The sequence below is a fragment of the Rousettus aegyptiacus genome, unplaced genomic scaffold, assembly GCF_014176215.1.
Source record: "Rousettus aegyptiacus isolate mRouAeg1 unplaced genomic scaffold, mRouAeg1.p scaffold_m13_p_3, whole genome shotgun sequence".
NCBI classification, from domain to species: Eukaryota; Metazoa; Chordata; class Mammalia; order Chiroptera; family Pteropodidae; genus Rousettus; species Rousettus aegyptiacus.
This window is the reverse complement of record NW_023416306.1, coordinates 47,941,588-47,957,501: the sequence shown is the minus strand read 5'-3', so window position 1 is coordinate 47,957,501 and position 15,914 is coordinate 47,941,588. Positions and strand designations below refer to the sequence as shown.

Here is a 15,914-nt window from a genome sequence, read left to right as displayed (position 1 = left end):
GATAATGAGTGGCTTGCAATGCAAGAGACCAGATGACCCATAGGGAGGACATGGGAGAAAGGTGTTACTGGGACCCATAAGTGCTGTGACCGATCAAGAGGCTGCTCAGCTGATCATAGCTATGGAAACTCAGCCGCCGCCCAGACTACGGCCACATAGGGAGATGGTGGGGGATAAATATCCAGAATTCTCTCCCTCTCATCTGAAGATATCCTGCCGGAGGACAAGGGAACCAGGATGGTACAGAAGCCTTGGACCATGCAGCATGGCAGAGTAGGGCAAATAATGCTTTAGGACATGTGGAGAAGACCCAGCACACAAGAATAGATAACAAAGTGGAATACACATGTGTTTTAAAGATGTCACATCAAAGTTGAACAAGGAGGGAAGAGGGAGCACTGTAGTGTAGGGAACCACATTCATCTTAATTTGGGGGGCCAGGACATTGGCCTGGGAGAAGAGAATTTAAGCTCAGAAAAATTTAAACCTATTTTCCTGGTCCTAGATTCTTTGAGAACTTATTCGTGTGTGTGGTAACCTAATGTTTTCCTTTAATTTTAAGAAAGATTTCATGTGAACATGTCTGCTTATATCCTTGAAGCTGAAGTAAAATAAGGAAAGTATGTTTTCGAACAATTTGGCTTAGGAGTTTGGGTGGTATATGGCCTTGGGCTGGCACAGTGAGGGAGTCCAAAAGTCCCTCAGGGTAAAGGTTGGGGCCCACTAAAATGATGGAGATGATCCTTTTAGAGCTCTTTTTGTGTTGCACATGCTTTGAAAGATTGCATCTTCTTTCCTCTCTAATAAAGGAAGTCTTTTCAAGCCATCAATCAGATCAACAATCTCTGCTTCCATTAATATCTGTGTTGACCTGGAAACCCATCCCACCTTCCAGGCCAGAACAGGGAGGCTGCTATGTTTTCTTCTTTTCTCAGTACCATTCCCCACAAAAGCCAAGCACCCCTCCTGACCTCAGGGCAAATGCCCTCATGAGGGCAGAAGGAAGGCCTACAACTCCATTGCCCAACATGCAGCCTATAGCTATGTGTGGTCATTTAACTATTAAATAAAATTGATTGAAATTAAATAAAATGTAATACCTGAATCACACTAGCTGCATTTCAAGTTCTCAATAGTCATACATGGCTATATTGTATTAAACAGTGCATAACATTTTCATCTCTACAGCAAGTTCTATTGGATAGATTGGTCCGGCTCCTTGTGCATGGGTCTGGATAGGCTATGGGGCTGGCAGCAGAATTCGAAAGCTGTCCACCCACAGAATCTTCTTGATAACAAGCGACTCTATCTGGGCTTGTACAATTTTCCGGGACAGACAGCAAAATATTAATGATGATGATAATTGCAGCCCACATTTATTTAGTTCTTTAACGAGCCAAACAGTGCTATGGGCTTATAATACATATACCATTTAATTACTAGCACAGTTCTGAGAAAGACACTATTATCTCCATTTTAACAGTGCAAAAACTGAGGCTTAGAGAAATTAAGTAACCACACAATCGTTAAGTTATACCATATGAAACTGCCAATATTCAGCCTTTTTTTTATGAAAATGACAATTGCGCATGGTTCACACTCATAGTAAATGGCAGAGCCATGTTTCAAATCTAGATGCAAAGACCATGTCAAATTCGATGTGGCTAAGTCTCTATAGGTGACTATCTTGAAATCTATTCCGTAGGGCTGTTGAAGGACTAAATGATGTTAGTTCTGTGCCTGGCGCACAGTGGAGCTCATGGAATGTGGGTTGTTTTTTTTTTTTTTCCATTTTTCACTCCTTTCTGTTAGTCTCATTCTCTTGGGAGGCAGAGTGCAGCTGTCCAAGCAGATGTGGCCAGTGAGATGGGGAGGAGGGGACTGCTGTCATTTACCAGATTCCCTCTCAGGGACCTGGAAAAGTTCATCTTCCTCACCAGGGCCTCCCTCACCTTTCCCCCTACCAGTCCCCATCCCTCTCTCTCAGGGAGTCTCTCCTGATGGGCTGGTCAACCAGGGGTCATTCTCCCTGGGCCTTGAGCAGACGGTGCGGTGATGGACACTGGCCCTTCCTATTGTTCGTGCCCTTAACAGCCCCAGCAGATGTACTTCATCAACAAACCCCTCCCATAGAGACCTCAAAAGGAGCCGGAGAGCTGGAGGTGGGCTGGAAAGGGGCAGCTGCTGCACTGAGCATGTCAGGTGGTTATGTAAGCTGTGCTCTGACCTCCAGCATGTTGTAACTCTGTTTTCATAATTCTTTCTGAGCCTGATTCAAAATTTTTCTTTCTTATTTGACAAGAGGGAAGAGAAGTCCAACTTGGCTGAGGATCTTGTTGTTTGGGTGAGGTTTTAGGATGTGGGGATAATTTCCATCCATATGAGGAACCTTTGTCTCTCAAAAGCCATAGTATAAGATTGCCAGATTTAGCAAATGGAAATACAGTTAAATTTAAATTGCAGATAAACAATAGATAATTTTTTAGTGGAAGTATATACCATGCAATATTTGGGACATACTTCTAAAAAATATTACTTATCTGACATTCAAATTTACTTGGACATTCTGTATTTTATCTAGCAGCCTTCCGATAGTAGGACTTCTGTCCACCTTTTTTCAAATATCAGGTCACTTATGATGTTAAGGTTTCAAGGGAGTGAGCGGGTTAGCACACTTGAGCATGTTTCACAGGGCAGGTCTGGAGGCTCTCCTATTAAATCTAGACCAGGGTTTCTCAACTTCAGCTCTGTTAGCATTTTGGGTCAGATAATTCCTTGCTACAGGGCTGTCCTGTGCATGTTTAGCAGCATCCCAGGCCTCTACCTACTAGATACCCGTAGCTCCCTCATCTTTTCTTACAATGGTGACAATCGACAGCATCTCTAGAAATTGCCAAATGTCCAGAGAGGTGGAGGGCTGGACAATGACAAAATCTCCTCTAGAACCTACTAGACAACATCCACTCAAACAGTTTTAAAAGCTTCCATTTATTGAGCATTTACAAATATTATCTCCATTCCCCATGCTCATATTATAAGGTAGGTCATATTACTTACATTTTACAATCGAAGAAACTGAGACTCAGATAGTTAAAATAACTTGTCCCAACCCCTACGCCTGGTAGATCTGGGCTTTTGAGCAAGGCTTGTCTAACTCCAAAGGTCATATAATTCCTGCTGCAACATATGCTCTCTCTCTCTTTCTGGAAATTTAAGGATTTTTTTTTTTCTTTAAGGTAAGAAAATTTTTCTCAAGTCAACTCTAGCCCAAAAATATTTATTGAGAAGCCATGAGAAGCTCTAAGAGAAATGTAAAATGTTGTTCCTCTCAAAGAATTTTCAATATCTGTTATTGGGAAGGTCAGCCAGACTCTCACCCAAAACAATATGAGGCAGTCTGAGTTTCGGTTAAAACGAACATTTCTAGAGATAGAACTCTGTAAACGTAATGCCTTTTGCGTACGTCTGCCTCACGTGTCCTTTCACTGCCAGTCCTGATAGTAAAGAGAAAGAAGGAGGAAGGAAGCTTTGGAGGCCACAGGATCTGCTAGCCACATGTGTCCTCTGGAATATTAATTTTCTTGCCTTGGGGCAGGCTGCAGGTTGCTTCTAGCCAAACACTCCGCCACCTTCTTTTTGGCTCGTTGCATGAACTCCACCTTTCCTCTTTCCCTTCGTATGGCAGTGTACTCATAAGCCTTGAGCTTGCTGTAGTAATCGGAGAATTTGTTGTAGAGAATGGAAATTGGCATCCCATTGAGGATAATCCCAAAAGCGATGCAGAGGAAGGCAAAAAGCCTGCCCAGATGGGTCTCTGGATACACGTCTCCATAGCCCACAGTGGAGATGCTTACCTGTATTGGAAGGAAAGCAGGCTTTAATTGTTAGCACCCTGAGGGAGGAGAAGGGAGAAGGCAGGCAGGGAACTGTCCTCTGTCTCTCTGAAAATGCTCGTGGATTGTGTAATAGTTCCCCATGGAGCCAGATTTAGGAAGTACCAGGAAGTTTACCTGCAAGCCCTGGGTCATGAAAAGAACACAAGCTTTGGAGCTGAAAGACTTGGGCTTAAATCCTGACTATTACTTATAAATTTTCTTATATATATTACAGGGGAAACAATACCAACTTTAAAGTGTTGCTGTGAAGAGCATATAGGACAAGGTGTATAGTCCCTTGTGTAGAGCGGGCTCGGTAAGTGTCGTCTTTGCCTCCCCTCAGCTGGGGTCAGCTCTAGGATCAGGATCCCTGGCTTTGCTTACATCACCTGCATGCTGAAAAGAGCTTGGGCTTGGAACCAGTCAGACCTGGGTTCAAAGCCTGACTCTGACCCTTCCCAGCAGAGTAACCTTGGGCAAAATATTCCCAGTTGCTAAGCCTTCATTCCTTTATCTAAAACAAGAGCATATCACCTAACTCTCAGGCTTCTTGTGAAGACCCAATAAGAAAATGAATCTAAAATACTAAACACAGTATCAGACACACAAAAGTCATTGAACAACCTCCTTCATTGTCTTTCTCTCGTCTTTAAGATGGAGACAATTTTAATACTTCTCAGAGTTATTATGTAGTTCAAATGAGATGTTTTATATAAAGGTACTTTAATTGCAAATGTCTGGAGAAATACACTCATCATTTTGTGAAGAAACTTTTTTGTAAGATATCGTCAACCAAAGATACGTTCACCCGGCATGAAATTCTTCCCATCACTATTGTCACACTGCTTTAGATTCCGCTAATTAGAGATTTATTTAGGTTAACAAGCTTCTGTTTTAATGTGCAGATACCCACGGGACTAGTTATCAGTCAGTGTAGCTAGAGAAAACCCGGGAAAATCTCTAGGGGCCTGTTTTTTATGCCTCATATACTAAGACTCATTTTGGTCCCCCAGACTATTGGTTAAATTGCTAGAAGTCCTTTAAACAGAGCTGTTGCTTACAGTGTAGGGGTGGAGTGGGAAGTGCATTGCACAACTCAGTTTGCTTCATTGATTTGTATTGTTTCCACAATTTTCAGCCAGGTGGTAATAAAATGTACATAGTCATCCTGTAGACCTGTATCAAGATGACTTTAGGTTAGAAATGTAAACATTTTTGTTTTGATGATGTAAGGGTCAGTTTGAACTTAGAATAAGTGTGATTGATTAGTTAAGATAAAATGGAGAAGTGGGCCAGCTAGGCAAACCTGGTGGAGTTGAGAGGAACTGCAGCTCCATCCAGCCCACAAAAAGAGAAAGCTTGGATCTCCCCTTAGGAGCATATGAAGTACTCGCTCTGCTCTGTCACTGGTGAGACACCTGCTGAAGGATGGGTTGCTACTTCCCCTGGGGGAAGAATACAAGCAAGCATTTAAGAGGCAGGATGGTGTAGACTAGACTAAGGAAATAGGTATTATGTTAGGCTGGGTGGGTCTGAATCCACTTCTCAGCTCTGTGACTAGGGCAAGTCACATAAACTCTTTCTGCCTCTGTTTCTACCTTTGAAATGCAGGGAGACTAGTAGTATCTACCATGGGGTTGCTCTGGGAATGGAAGCAGTGCCTGGCACATGGCTTGTGAGAGATAGTGTTAGTTTTTATGCTTAGGAGACCAACAGGCTGTGAAAAGAGGCTCCTCTCCGGCCCTTGCTGAATGCTTTGTGAGGGAGATAGGGTGAGCGGCATGCTGGCTCCAGGAAAGAATATGTTTTTCCTACCTTCTGGACCAAAGGATGATAAGAGGCAGTGATAAAGTGAGATTGTGGGTTAATCTCAAAGTGTACTCATATTTGTGTGAGTGTGCATGCTTCTTGTCACTGGCTACACCAAAAGTGAGAGAATCTGAGTTAGATATCTGTCCAGGTGTGTGAAATGAATAACAGCTTTCATATGTCACTATCAGATTCACTCACACCTCTGTATGAATGTTTAGTCAGCCTCCATCCCCTGGACGAGGACTAAAGGGAGTTCGGATATAGGGATGAGTGACAGCAAAGGTAGTTTAGAATAGGAAGTATCCATGAAAGGCCAAAGCAGAGACTTTGTGGTAAACCAGGCCCTCAAGCATACAGGATTGGTGTGGGGAGGGCTAGGATACAGAGAAAGGAAAATAATTGAGACAAAGTACCTTTTTAAAATCTCCGATCAATCCTCATTCTGGCCTTGCTTCGCTCCTAAACCCAACTTCATTTTTTTATTTTTTTGGCTGAACTTTGAGTGAAAAGTCAAGAGCAAAGAGAACTGGCTTAAGGAAGATTAAATATTTGATGTGAATAATACGGTCTAAATATTTTTGTATATTTTGAATCTCTATTTTTAAAGAAAAGATATCTTTTGCTAGGAGGCTCTTTATGACTTGTGCTGAAAAATTTGTTCAAAATGCATAGTTAACTTATGCATTGTCTGTTTTGTGTATAATTTGATTCAACCAGTGATCTCTCTCCTTGGCTCCAAAAAAAACTCAGGATTCCTTGGCTTTAGGGAACTTTTTCTCCATGTTCCACAGTCCAAACCATTTCTCCCTAAATGAGCATTAAAAATTGAAGATACCAGATTGATCAATGTGAACTCAGAATAAGTTTCACATTGGCAGGAGTTGGGTTTGGAAAGGTGACCAAAATTTCTACAATCCATCTTAATATCCTGAAAAAACTGCCTGGCTCAGCTATTCTATAAACTGGAAATTTACCATCCTGTTGAAAACTTACATATTTTCCCTGGCCTTTTGGTCTCCAAAGCCAGAATGTGACCTTCCCCAAGCAGCTCACCCACTAATCAGCAAATCCTGGCCTGCCAAACATTACAAGGAGGACAAGCATCCAGTTTTTCTCCGAAACTTTAGAATGACTATACTTGAATTTCTCCTTCAAAAAGGAATGTTTGTTTCCTTCATAATGTACTAGACATAGATTAAGCCTTGGGAGCCAGTAATCCATGCATCTAGGACTTATGATCCCATGAAGTAAAACTGATTTTTCAAAATAATTAACACCCCTTCTAGTTTTCCCAAAGAATAACGTTTCCTGGAGAAAATTATTACATACCTCAATAACATACCTGAACCCTCCAAAGTTTCAAAGGCTATATACTTAGCCTACCCATGTTACTGCTGCAAATATCATAGGAATTCCTCTTTGGATTATAATCTGCACAGAGGATTCAGCGGCATGACCTTGAAACAAGTGGTCTTGTTGGGCCATAATTAGGTCATAATTATCTAATGTCTTCATTTAGATTAACTACCTCAAGGATTAACTTTAGATGCCAGTCTTAAACTCAACGGTCTTGACTCGTTTGAAACATTAAATCCACCCTCCAAAAGGTAGATTGAGCAACATTACAAAGAAACGAATGTACATGTCACAGACTCTGAAGATAATTCCTCAATGGAATTCAAAGAATGTTTGATCAGTGGAAGCACTGTTAGAATCAGGTCACGGGTGACTACCTTGAAGAGAACAACCAGCCTCATCTGATTACTACAGTTCTGACATGTATGTAAATTGCATAATAAGGTCTACAAACATACCACTCTGAACAGGCCTGATCCCGTCTGATATCGAAAGCTAAGCAGGGACAGGCTTGGTTATACTTGGATGGGAGACTACCTAGGAAGACCCGGTGCTGTAGGCATAAAAAAAAAAAAAGGCATTGTAAGCTGATGAGGTCCTTTCTGTGAGGTCAACCAAGGGTTGCCTCGCCTAAAAATAGTTGTGCAATAAGGAGGAGGTGTGTAAAAGCTAAAGCAAGTTTGGGACCTATTAATCTACCCATAGAAAGGTATGCAAGAATAACGATGCCCTTTACATCCTCAGTTTACCTGGTGCTTCTCTTCTCCCTGCTCCCTATAAGTCTATCATGACACACTTGGGTCATATTGGTCAAATAGGAGGAGCAGACTTTAAAGAGGTAAAAGGGCACCACTCCCAAATCAGGAGTCCACAAGATCAAAAGTTATAGAAGTGCCTAATAACCTTTGCCCCATTCGTATTGCTCCTGTGCAATTGCCAAAGGAGCTAGGAGAACTTTAATGGCTTCTGTCATCCTTCTGTACTCTATTCTATAATTCTGCAACTTGGAGTCTGCACACTACATTTCCCAGATTCGTTTGCCTACTGTCTTCTGGTTATGTTCTGCCAATGAAAGACGCTGTTGGGAGACTGGAAGGTGCAATGAGGAGATAAGGGTCTCTATTCCTGTTCCTGTTTCTGTCATCCTCCAATAACAGTGCACGTCTATTGCTCAGGCATATTCAGCACACCTGGCACTCACGGTGACATCTTAAAGGTCCTTGTGACAGCTACACAGAGGCTCCTCCTCTGTACTCCTTGGTTCTAGTAATTCTGCCTTCTCCTACTTGTTCCCCCAATTCTAGAACCAACAGCTATTTCCTACAGTTACCAATCTTTGGGTTTTTCTCAATTTCTCCCTTTTGCTTTTAGCCTTCCCTGTATCAAATTCCCTCTGTTTAAAACACTGTTTTCCGTTTTCCTGATTGTAACTTGACAGAGTCACCTTCCAAATGGGTCTCCTCAAAGCAAGTAAGTAATCAATAAAAAGAAAATAATAAAATCTCAGTGATATCATAAGTTCCACTCATTTGCAAGAAAATTATATCATATTTTAGGAAAACAAAGATAGGAGCTAGGTCTCTGGGGCACAATTATCTGATATATCAGCAAGATAATTTTTTTCCTTTTGAAAAGTTTTTGTTATTTATTTATTTATTTATTTTTTTGAAGGAATGAGTTCATGACATAGTTTCCTGTTTGGTTTCTACAGCTTTAACTCGCTCTGGTAAGCTCAGGAGGAAACGGTTTGTGGAACCGTCCAATTGCCCTTTTCTACATAGAAATATAGCCACACTGGAGGCCAATGGTTACAGCTTCATCATAGAACTAATTGTTCTTGTTGAGCTGTGCCCAGCATTTCCCACACCCAGGCAACCCTGAGAGTCCCAACGTGGCTGGAGCTGCTCCAAGCATAGGCCTATTTATCTGGACACTCAGAAGCTTTCCCAAAATGAAACAGTTGACCCTTTTGTATGTCTTACAGTCTCTCTCTTTCCTCAGTTGAGAAGGAGTCACTTCTGTTTTATTTTCCTCCAAATGAATCTGGCAGCAAAGGTTATTGCCTCCATGTGATAAAGACTATTCGCTAGTCAGATACGGTAGCTTCCATTTATTGCAGATTTACTACAGGCTAGCATTTTACATATGTTTCCTATTACATTGGGGCTCACAAGTAACTTCCATATGATAGATGAGTAGGACTGGTCTATCTTACATCCTAACACATGAGCATTTGCAGACATGAGTGTCCACGAGGGATTTGTTTTGCAGCTGTAGGAGAATTCACAGAAATGAAAGTTACTATATTCCTCTGAAAATCCTGAATAGAAAGAGGAAGGTTGTGGGTCCTTAGCATAGACAGAGGGAAGATCAGTAATAGCAAGTCAGATTTGGGGTTGATTGAAACCACTAAATGCACACAGAAGAGTGGATTAGAGAATCTATCTCCAATGTGAGTGACTACATCACAAGGGACGCTGCACTGGACTGGGGGAAGAAAATATCAATCCTTTTATTCTTTACCTCATCTTTTAAATTTCAATGTGTGAGTGTATGTTTTCTGATATGTATAATATATTCGAGCAGGAATATCTTACCAAAATAGAATGATTGAATTACTGCACCTAATTCTTTATATCTTCCTATATCTGAGCTCTTTACCATAGAACTTTACAATGCTTTCTTATAGCGGGTAGGCTAACCTGCTCTGCCCTTTAAGTCTCAGTCTGACTTTGTAACTTGCTTTTGCCCATGGGTTATGCAAATGACATGGAACAGAAGCTCATACACTTGCTCGCATGACTGGGGTTGCACTCCCTCTCTCTTGTCCTTTGCCTTGGCCATGGATACATGTCTGCAGGAGGATGAAAAGCATGTGGCCTGGTTTTCTCCTTGATTCCAGCTGTCAGGCAACTGACCATAGGTATGTGAGTGACTGATTCTAGTCCAAATGAGAAGAACCTTCTAGTTGAATTGCCAGTCTAAATTGTTGACAAACTCACGAGCTGAAGAATTGCTTGGCATTTTAAGCCATTGAGTTTTAGGGTGGTTTATGAACCATCATAGTTGTGGCAATAAATAACTTAGAATTTATGAATAAATATATATCACGGATGTGCTCAAAAATTTTTAATTATGAGATGTATGATCAGTAAAGTGCTTGGAGACTATTTGATCAGAGTTACTTCTAGTATTCAACCTCTTAGATTCTCATGTCTGTTTAGTCATCTTTATTTAGATGAGTTTCTTCTCATTGCTCAAAATTTACCTAAATGTGATCTCCAAGAGGGCTTCTCTGACCATCGCATCAAAGGTAGATTCTGCCACCCAAGTCACTCTCTGTTATCCTATACCACACACACCAATATCTGAAATTATTATCTTTCTCCTTTAGAATGTTAACTCCATGAGGGAAAAAAAATCCACCTTTTTTTCCTGTATCACTCTGTATCCTTAGTGTTCATAATAATACTTGGCACTCCAGAGTTGCTCAAAAAATTCTTGCTCAATGAATGAATAAAACTTTTTGTGGGTAACATGAGGAAAGAGTCTTATTAATTTGCATCATTTTACTTTGCATCTACATAAGGAAATAAGACTTTTCCCCCTCCATTTTGACAGTGTTCTTTTCTCTTTGAGAATACAAACCCTTAGTACTCAATATGCAGCATCAGCAAAAGTATAGAGAAGAACTGGGTTAATAAGACATCAGTCCTGGGGACAAGAACAGTCCTGGAATGTTCAAGGGAATTGCCCTTGTTTTCATAGATTAGTTTAGAAACAAATACAACTTATCAGTCTTTTATCTAATTCATAATGATTTTTACTAGTATAAATAGTTCTCAGATAATAAAATGGACAAAGGACATAGGTAAAAGTTAAGATTTGGAAATGGTAAGGTTGACATGTGCAAATTTTGTATTGAGAAAATGGTGCCTGATAGAGATAATGGCCACAAAAGAAAACTCATATTGGTAAAAAAGCAATAATTGGTGGAATATATATATATATATATATATATATATATATATATATATATATATATTAGATAAAACCTGAATGTTGATTCAATTTTTATTGTAAAATGTATGAAAAACACTGTTTTTGAGTAAAATAATCTTGAGCACTGTAAAAATGAGACAATTTGATAGTTTTAAACATCCTTACTATGTTAAACAGATTAAGAAAATTAAATGGGATTAATAGATATTCACATCATGAAATATTTTTAAAAGAAAAATTCGATATTAACAAAATTTGAAATATATATATATATTTATATACTCAAAAAGTTTTAAAAAAGCTTTTGTGGGTTGTAAATATAGTATGAAAGAGACCACTAGGCCCAGCCTATCTATGCTAGCCTTCTAAGATATGTGGATGAATAGAAACTTGACTCTCTAAAAGTTAGAATTCTATCATCATTTGGCTTTGCTCTTTCCCCTTCCTGCTTTACTCAACTCCAAAGTAAATGTCATTTGCTGGGGACAAATCATCCTCTGTCCGCTTCATCTGCTCACGTGATTTATCTACTATGGGAATAACCTTTTGTAATTTAGAGTAAGATCAGAGGAGAAACATTTGGCTAGCACATTTGGAAGAGCCTAATGTCATCCTGTCACTGAAGAATGCTCACAAATTCTGTTGTACATATTAGCACTCGCTTTCCAGGGAAGGAAGACTCAGTGAACTGTCCAACTCTCCACCTTCCCCTTTTAGAGATGAGGAAACTGAGGTAGAGAGTGAGGGAGGGAGGTTTCACAGCTCATTATTTAGGGTCATGGTGGCTTATTAGCAGATCTGGAACTAGAGTCTAAATCTTCCATTTCACCACACTACACTGTTAGCCTGGGCTGACTCATCTCAGAAGTTTACGCCATACTGGGTTCTAAAATACCTAATGTTAATGTTGAAAATATCGACTTTCTAACATGGAAAAAACTGGTTATATTTGTTTAATGTCTTTAAAGGCATTACAAATAATTTACTTAAGAAAATAAGGAAACTGTACAGTTTCCTTACACTCATATGTCAACTTATTCATTAACCTGAAAAGATCCAGTCAGCATTTCCAGGAATTTGGGGATTTTCCAGGGATTTAGTCTAGCACCCCAGGGAGTAAATGCCATGTTATTATAAAGGCGAATATAACTAATATATTAACTGTGCAAGGCCTGTAGAAGAACTAAAAGCGTGAAAGAGGCAGTGATGGGATGCGGAAAGGGCATGATTTTGCAGTTGACAATCGGGTTCCAATCCTCGCTCTGCCACCGTTAGCTGTGTCTACACCCAAACTCTGAATCTCAATTCCTCTAGTTATTAAATGGGACAATATTATCTGGTCCTGAAAGAATTTTAGTGACATTGGAACAAGTTTCAGTTTTAGATACCTCTTTACACACTCAGACGTACCTAAAAACAGTGAGATTTCAGGGTTAATAGTGTTCAGTCAAGCCTCATTTCCTCTACTGACTAAATCTACAGTTTCCTTTAAAAATTGAAGCTATTTCCAACTTGTTCTGTTTTAAACAGAAATACCGATCATAACCACCTCATAAGGGTAAGATAAATTTATGTTATAAACTACTTAGGACAATAAGTGTTCAATGAGTGGCAAATAATAGGGATGATGAGGAGGAAGCTTCCCACATATATCAACAATGGACACCCCCCCCCCCACCCACCCACTTAAAATCTACCCGTCAAGGGTTTTAAAACTAAATCTAGGTTTTGAGATTCCCAGGACCAATACAGATCGGGTTACTTACTGGACTACATTGTCTGTATCTTTCCAAACCTCTAACACCACTTCTGTTTTTCTTAACTGGGGGCAGCGGTGGGATGGTCCTTGCACAAGGCAGGAGAATGAGCAGGGGATGAAGACAGATGGCTGATAACCAAGGAAAGGGAGGACCAGCTCCCACTGGGCTGATAAAGAGAGTGAGAAAGCCCAAGGCCATGGTACTTACCGCGGCCCACCACCAGGCGTGGGGGATGCTGGTGAAGTTGGTGCCGGGCATGTCATGCTCCACAGAGTGGACCGCGGCGGAGAAGGTGAGAATGCCCATGGTGATGAAGAGCATCAGGCAGCCCACCTGCTGGTAGCACTGGCGCAGGGTGAAGCCAAAGGCTCGCAGGCCGGTGGAGTGGCGTGCTAGCTTCAGGATGCGGAAGATGCGCATGAGGCGCATAATGCGCAGTACCTGGCCCACCTTGCCCACAGTCTCGAGATCGTGCTCCCTGGACGAGCCCTTGCTGTGCCGCTGGTCCTCGTCCGTGAAGCATTCAAGCAGCAGTTGCAAGTAAAGCGGCAGGATGGCCACCAGGTCCACGAGGTTGAGGGCGCTGCGTGCAAAGCGCCGAAGGTCGGGCGTGGAGGCTAGACGCAGCAGGAATTCAAGCGTGAAGAAGGCAATGCACAACATCTCCACCTGCTCCAGGATGGGCCGCGTGCCGCTCTGCTCCGCCTGCTGCTGCATCTCCTCCACCGTGTTGAGTGCAAGCGCCACGATGGAGATGAGCACAAAGAGGCTGGAGGCTACCCCGATGACCTTGGCGGCCACCGAAGAGAAGGGCTTCTCCATGAGGTTCCAGAGGCGGCGCCGCTGCGGCCCGTAGAAGCGCATGTCTCGGAAGAGCTCCTCTGCCTCCTCCGCCTGCGCCTGGGCGCGCAGCTCACGCTGGATCTTGAGCTGGTCGCTCAGCTCGTCGCGCCGCTCCTCGAAGCAGATGCGGCAGCAGCGTGGAGTGTACTTGAGCCTCACGCCCCAGTAGCCCAGCTCTTCTAGGAAGCTGCGCGGGCACAGCTCGTCCTGCACCAGCAGCACCCCAGACAGGTAGAAGTTGTAGACGAGCTGGAAGACGGCCGGGTCGCGATCAAAGAAGTATTCATCCGTCTGTGCCTCATAGTCATCGCACAGGCCCAGCTGACGGCTGCGGCTGGCGGAGGTGGCCAGGCGGCCCAGGCGCGTCTTGGGGTAGCAGGCTAGCTGGGTGAAGTCCAGGCGGTAGCTCTGGCCACCCACGTTCACGTTCAGTGTCGATGACATGGCTGGAAAGGTGGCGCGGCCTTCCGACTGGGCGGTGTTGGCCTCCTCTGGGTGTTGGTCTTCCTCGGCCAGGTCCTTCCAGTCCTCCTCTTCTCCATCCTCATCTTCCTCGATGTAGTAGTTGTAGCTGCCCCCGGTCCACGGTGGGATGCTGGCCTGGGAGCCAGAACGGGCTCCCAAGGAACAGATGCTCCTGCGGTGTTGGCTGTTCCCTGCATGGAGTGTGTTGTTGTCACACTCAGTGGTATTCCAGGGCTTGTAGCTCCAAGACCGCCTCCTCTCACTCTGTTTGAGCATGGCCGCAGGAAGCAGACCCCTTGCTTTTCCTTCTTGGCTCTCGTAGGATCCCCAGCCTGCTCACTGCCACTAGCAGGAGGGATCATGTGCCCTGCACTGTCTTAGAGAGACTGGCCTGGGCCACAGATGTCAGGGTCCGAGGCATTAATTACCCTGAGAACGCCCCTTCCTAAGGCAAGCCTGCCGCAGGGGTCTGAGCACGTATGCAGGCGGCTGTTGACTGCTCTAATCTTTGGAAGAAGCAAGTGTTAGGAGGGATTTAGAGCCTCTTAGCCTTTTTCCTCCCCCTCTCCCTCCACTCTGTGACGTAGGGGATGATTATGTAGTCTTAAATCTGTAGATAATCAGAAGGTGGCAGAGATTATTGCTAATAAAAATGTGGGCCACTCGAGGCCTTGCCCTTAGGAAGTGCTCAGTGTACCTGTGCTGAGATGTGATCAACTGAATTAGCTATAGAATATCGTTCAGTTTCAGTTTTGATCTCTGTCTTTCTCTGTTTTTGTCTCTTTATCACCCTCCCTTCTCTTACAGAAAGGGCACATTTCAAGGTAGAATCCCAAGACTGCTGGGTAGTTGTCGTTAGTGCCTTGCAGCCCTGCTTAGCTGCTATATTAGGCTATATATAAAGGTCACCAGACTTCTTCCCAAGGAAAAGGTCTTTATCGATTCTTCAAGAAATCACTTTTTAAAAAAGTCTCTTTTCATATGTATGGCACCGTATCAGATGCTAGAAATGGAAACTCAATGGAGACACAATTGCAGCGCTCAAGTTGCTCATGGTTTTGTAGGTGATATAAATTTGCAAGAACAACGAAAGAGTGAATAAAAAATAGAGAAGAGCAAGAGATTTTCTTTGTGCAGGGAATTTTTTTTTAAAATAAATTTATTTTGATTAGCTTATATATGTTAATGAGAAAAAATTCAAAAGCTACAAAGGTGCATTGCAGTAGAAAGTTTCTCTCAATCTGGACTTTCATCTATCAAGTGTGTTTCTAATGAGGCAATAATCATTAGAACTTTTTGGTTATCCTTCCAGAAATATTCTAAGCATATACAACCAAAAGGCTACTTCTATCTTTGATCTGAAGAGCTCTCTATTATTAACATAATTATATCATATTATATATTTTGCTTTTGCCAATTAACCACATATCTTAGAGGTGTTTTCATATCTGAACATTAATACCTGCTCATTTTGAAAATAGCTGCTTAGTCGGCTGGTAGTGACATTCAGGTTGTTTTCTATCTTTGCTCTTATAAACAATGGTGCAGTAAATAATCTTATACACACAGGACTTTATATATGTTAGGATCTATGAAGAATAAATTGTTAGACGTGGAATTGCTAGTCCAAGACCTCACATTTGTAATTTTGATTGATGATGCTGAATTTCCCTCATAAAAATTTACCAGTTTACAGCTCACCATCAGTTTATGAGACTATTATCACACTTCTTGAGCTCTCCCCATTTTATAGGTAAAAATGGTATGTAAATTTTAATTTATATTTTATTATGAATGTAGG

General features: G+C 42.0%; 1 protein-coding gene across 1 annotated transcript; it reads right to left on the bottom strand.

Moving 5' to 3' along the window:
- Window positions 1-3,572: 3,572 nt before the first annotated feature.
- KCNV2 (potassium voltage-gated channel modifier subfamily V member 2) lies at window positions 3,573-14,429 on the bottom strand. Its single transcript, XM_016138323.2, has 2 exons — window positions 13,013-14,429; window positions 3,573-3,854 (listed from the first exon to the last, which is right to left on the bottom strand). The coding sequence occupies exons 1-2, from the start codon at window positions 14,387-14,389 to the stop codon at window positions 3,573-3,575; spliced, it is 1,659 nt and encodes a 552-aa protein (XP_015993809.2). The 5' UTR covers window positions 14,390-14,429.
- Window positions 14,430-15,914: the final 1,485 nt, after the last annotated feature.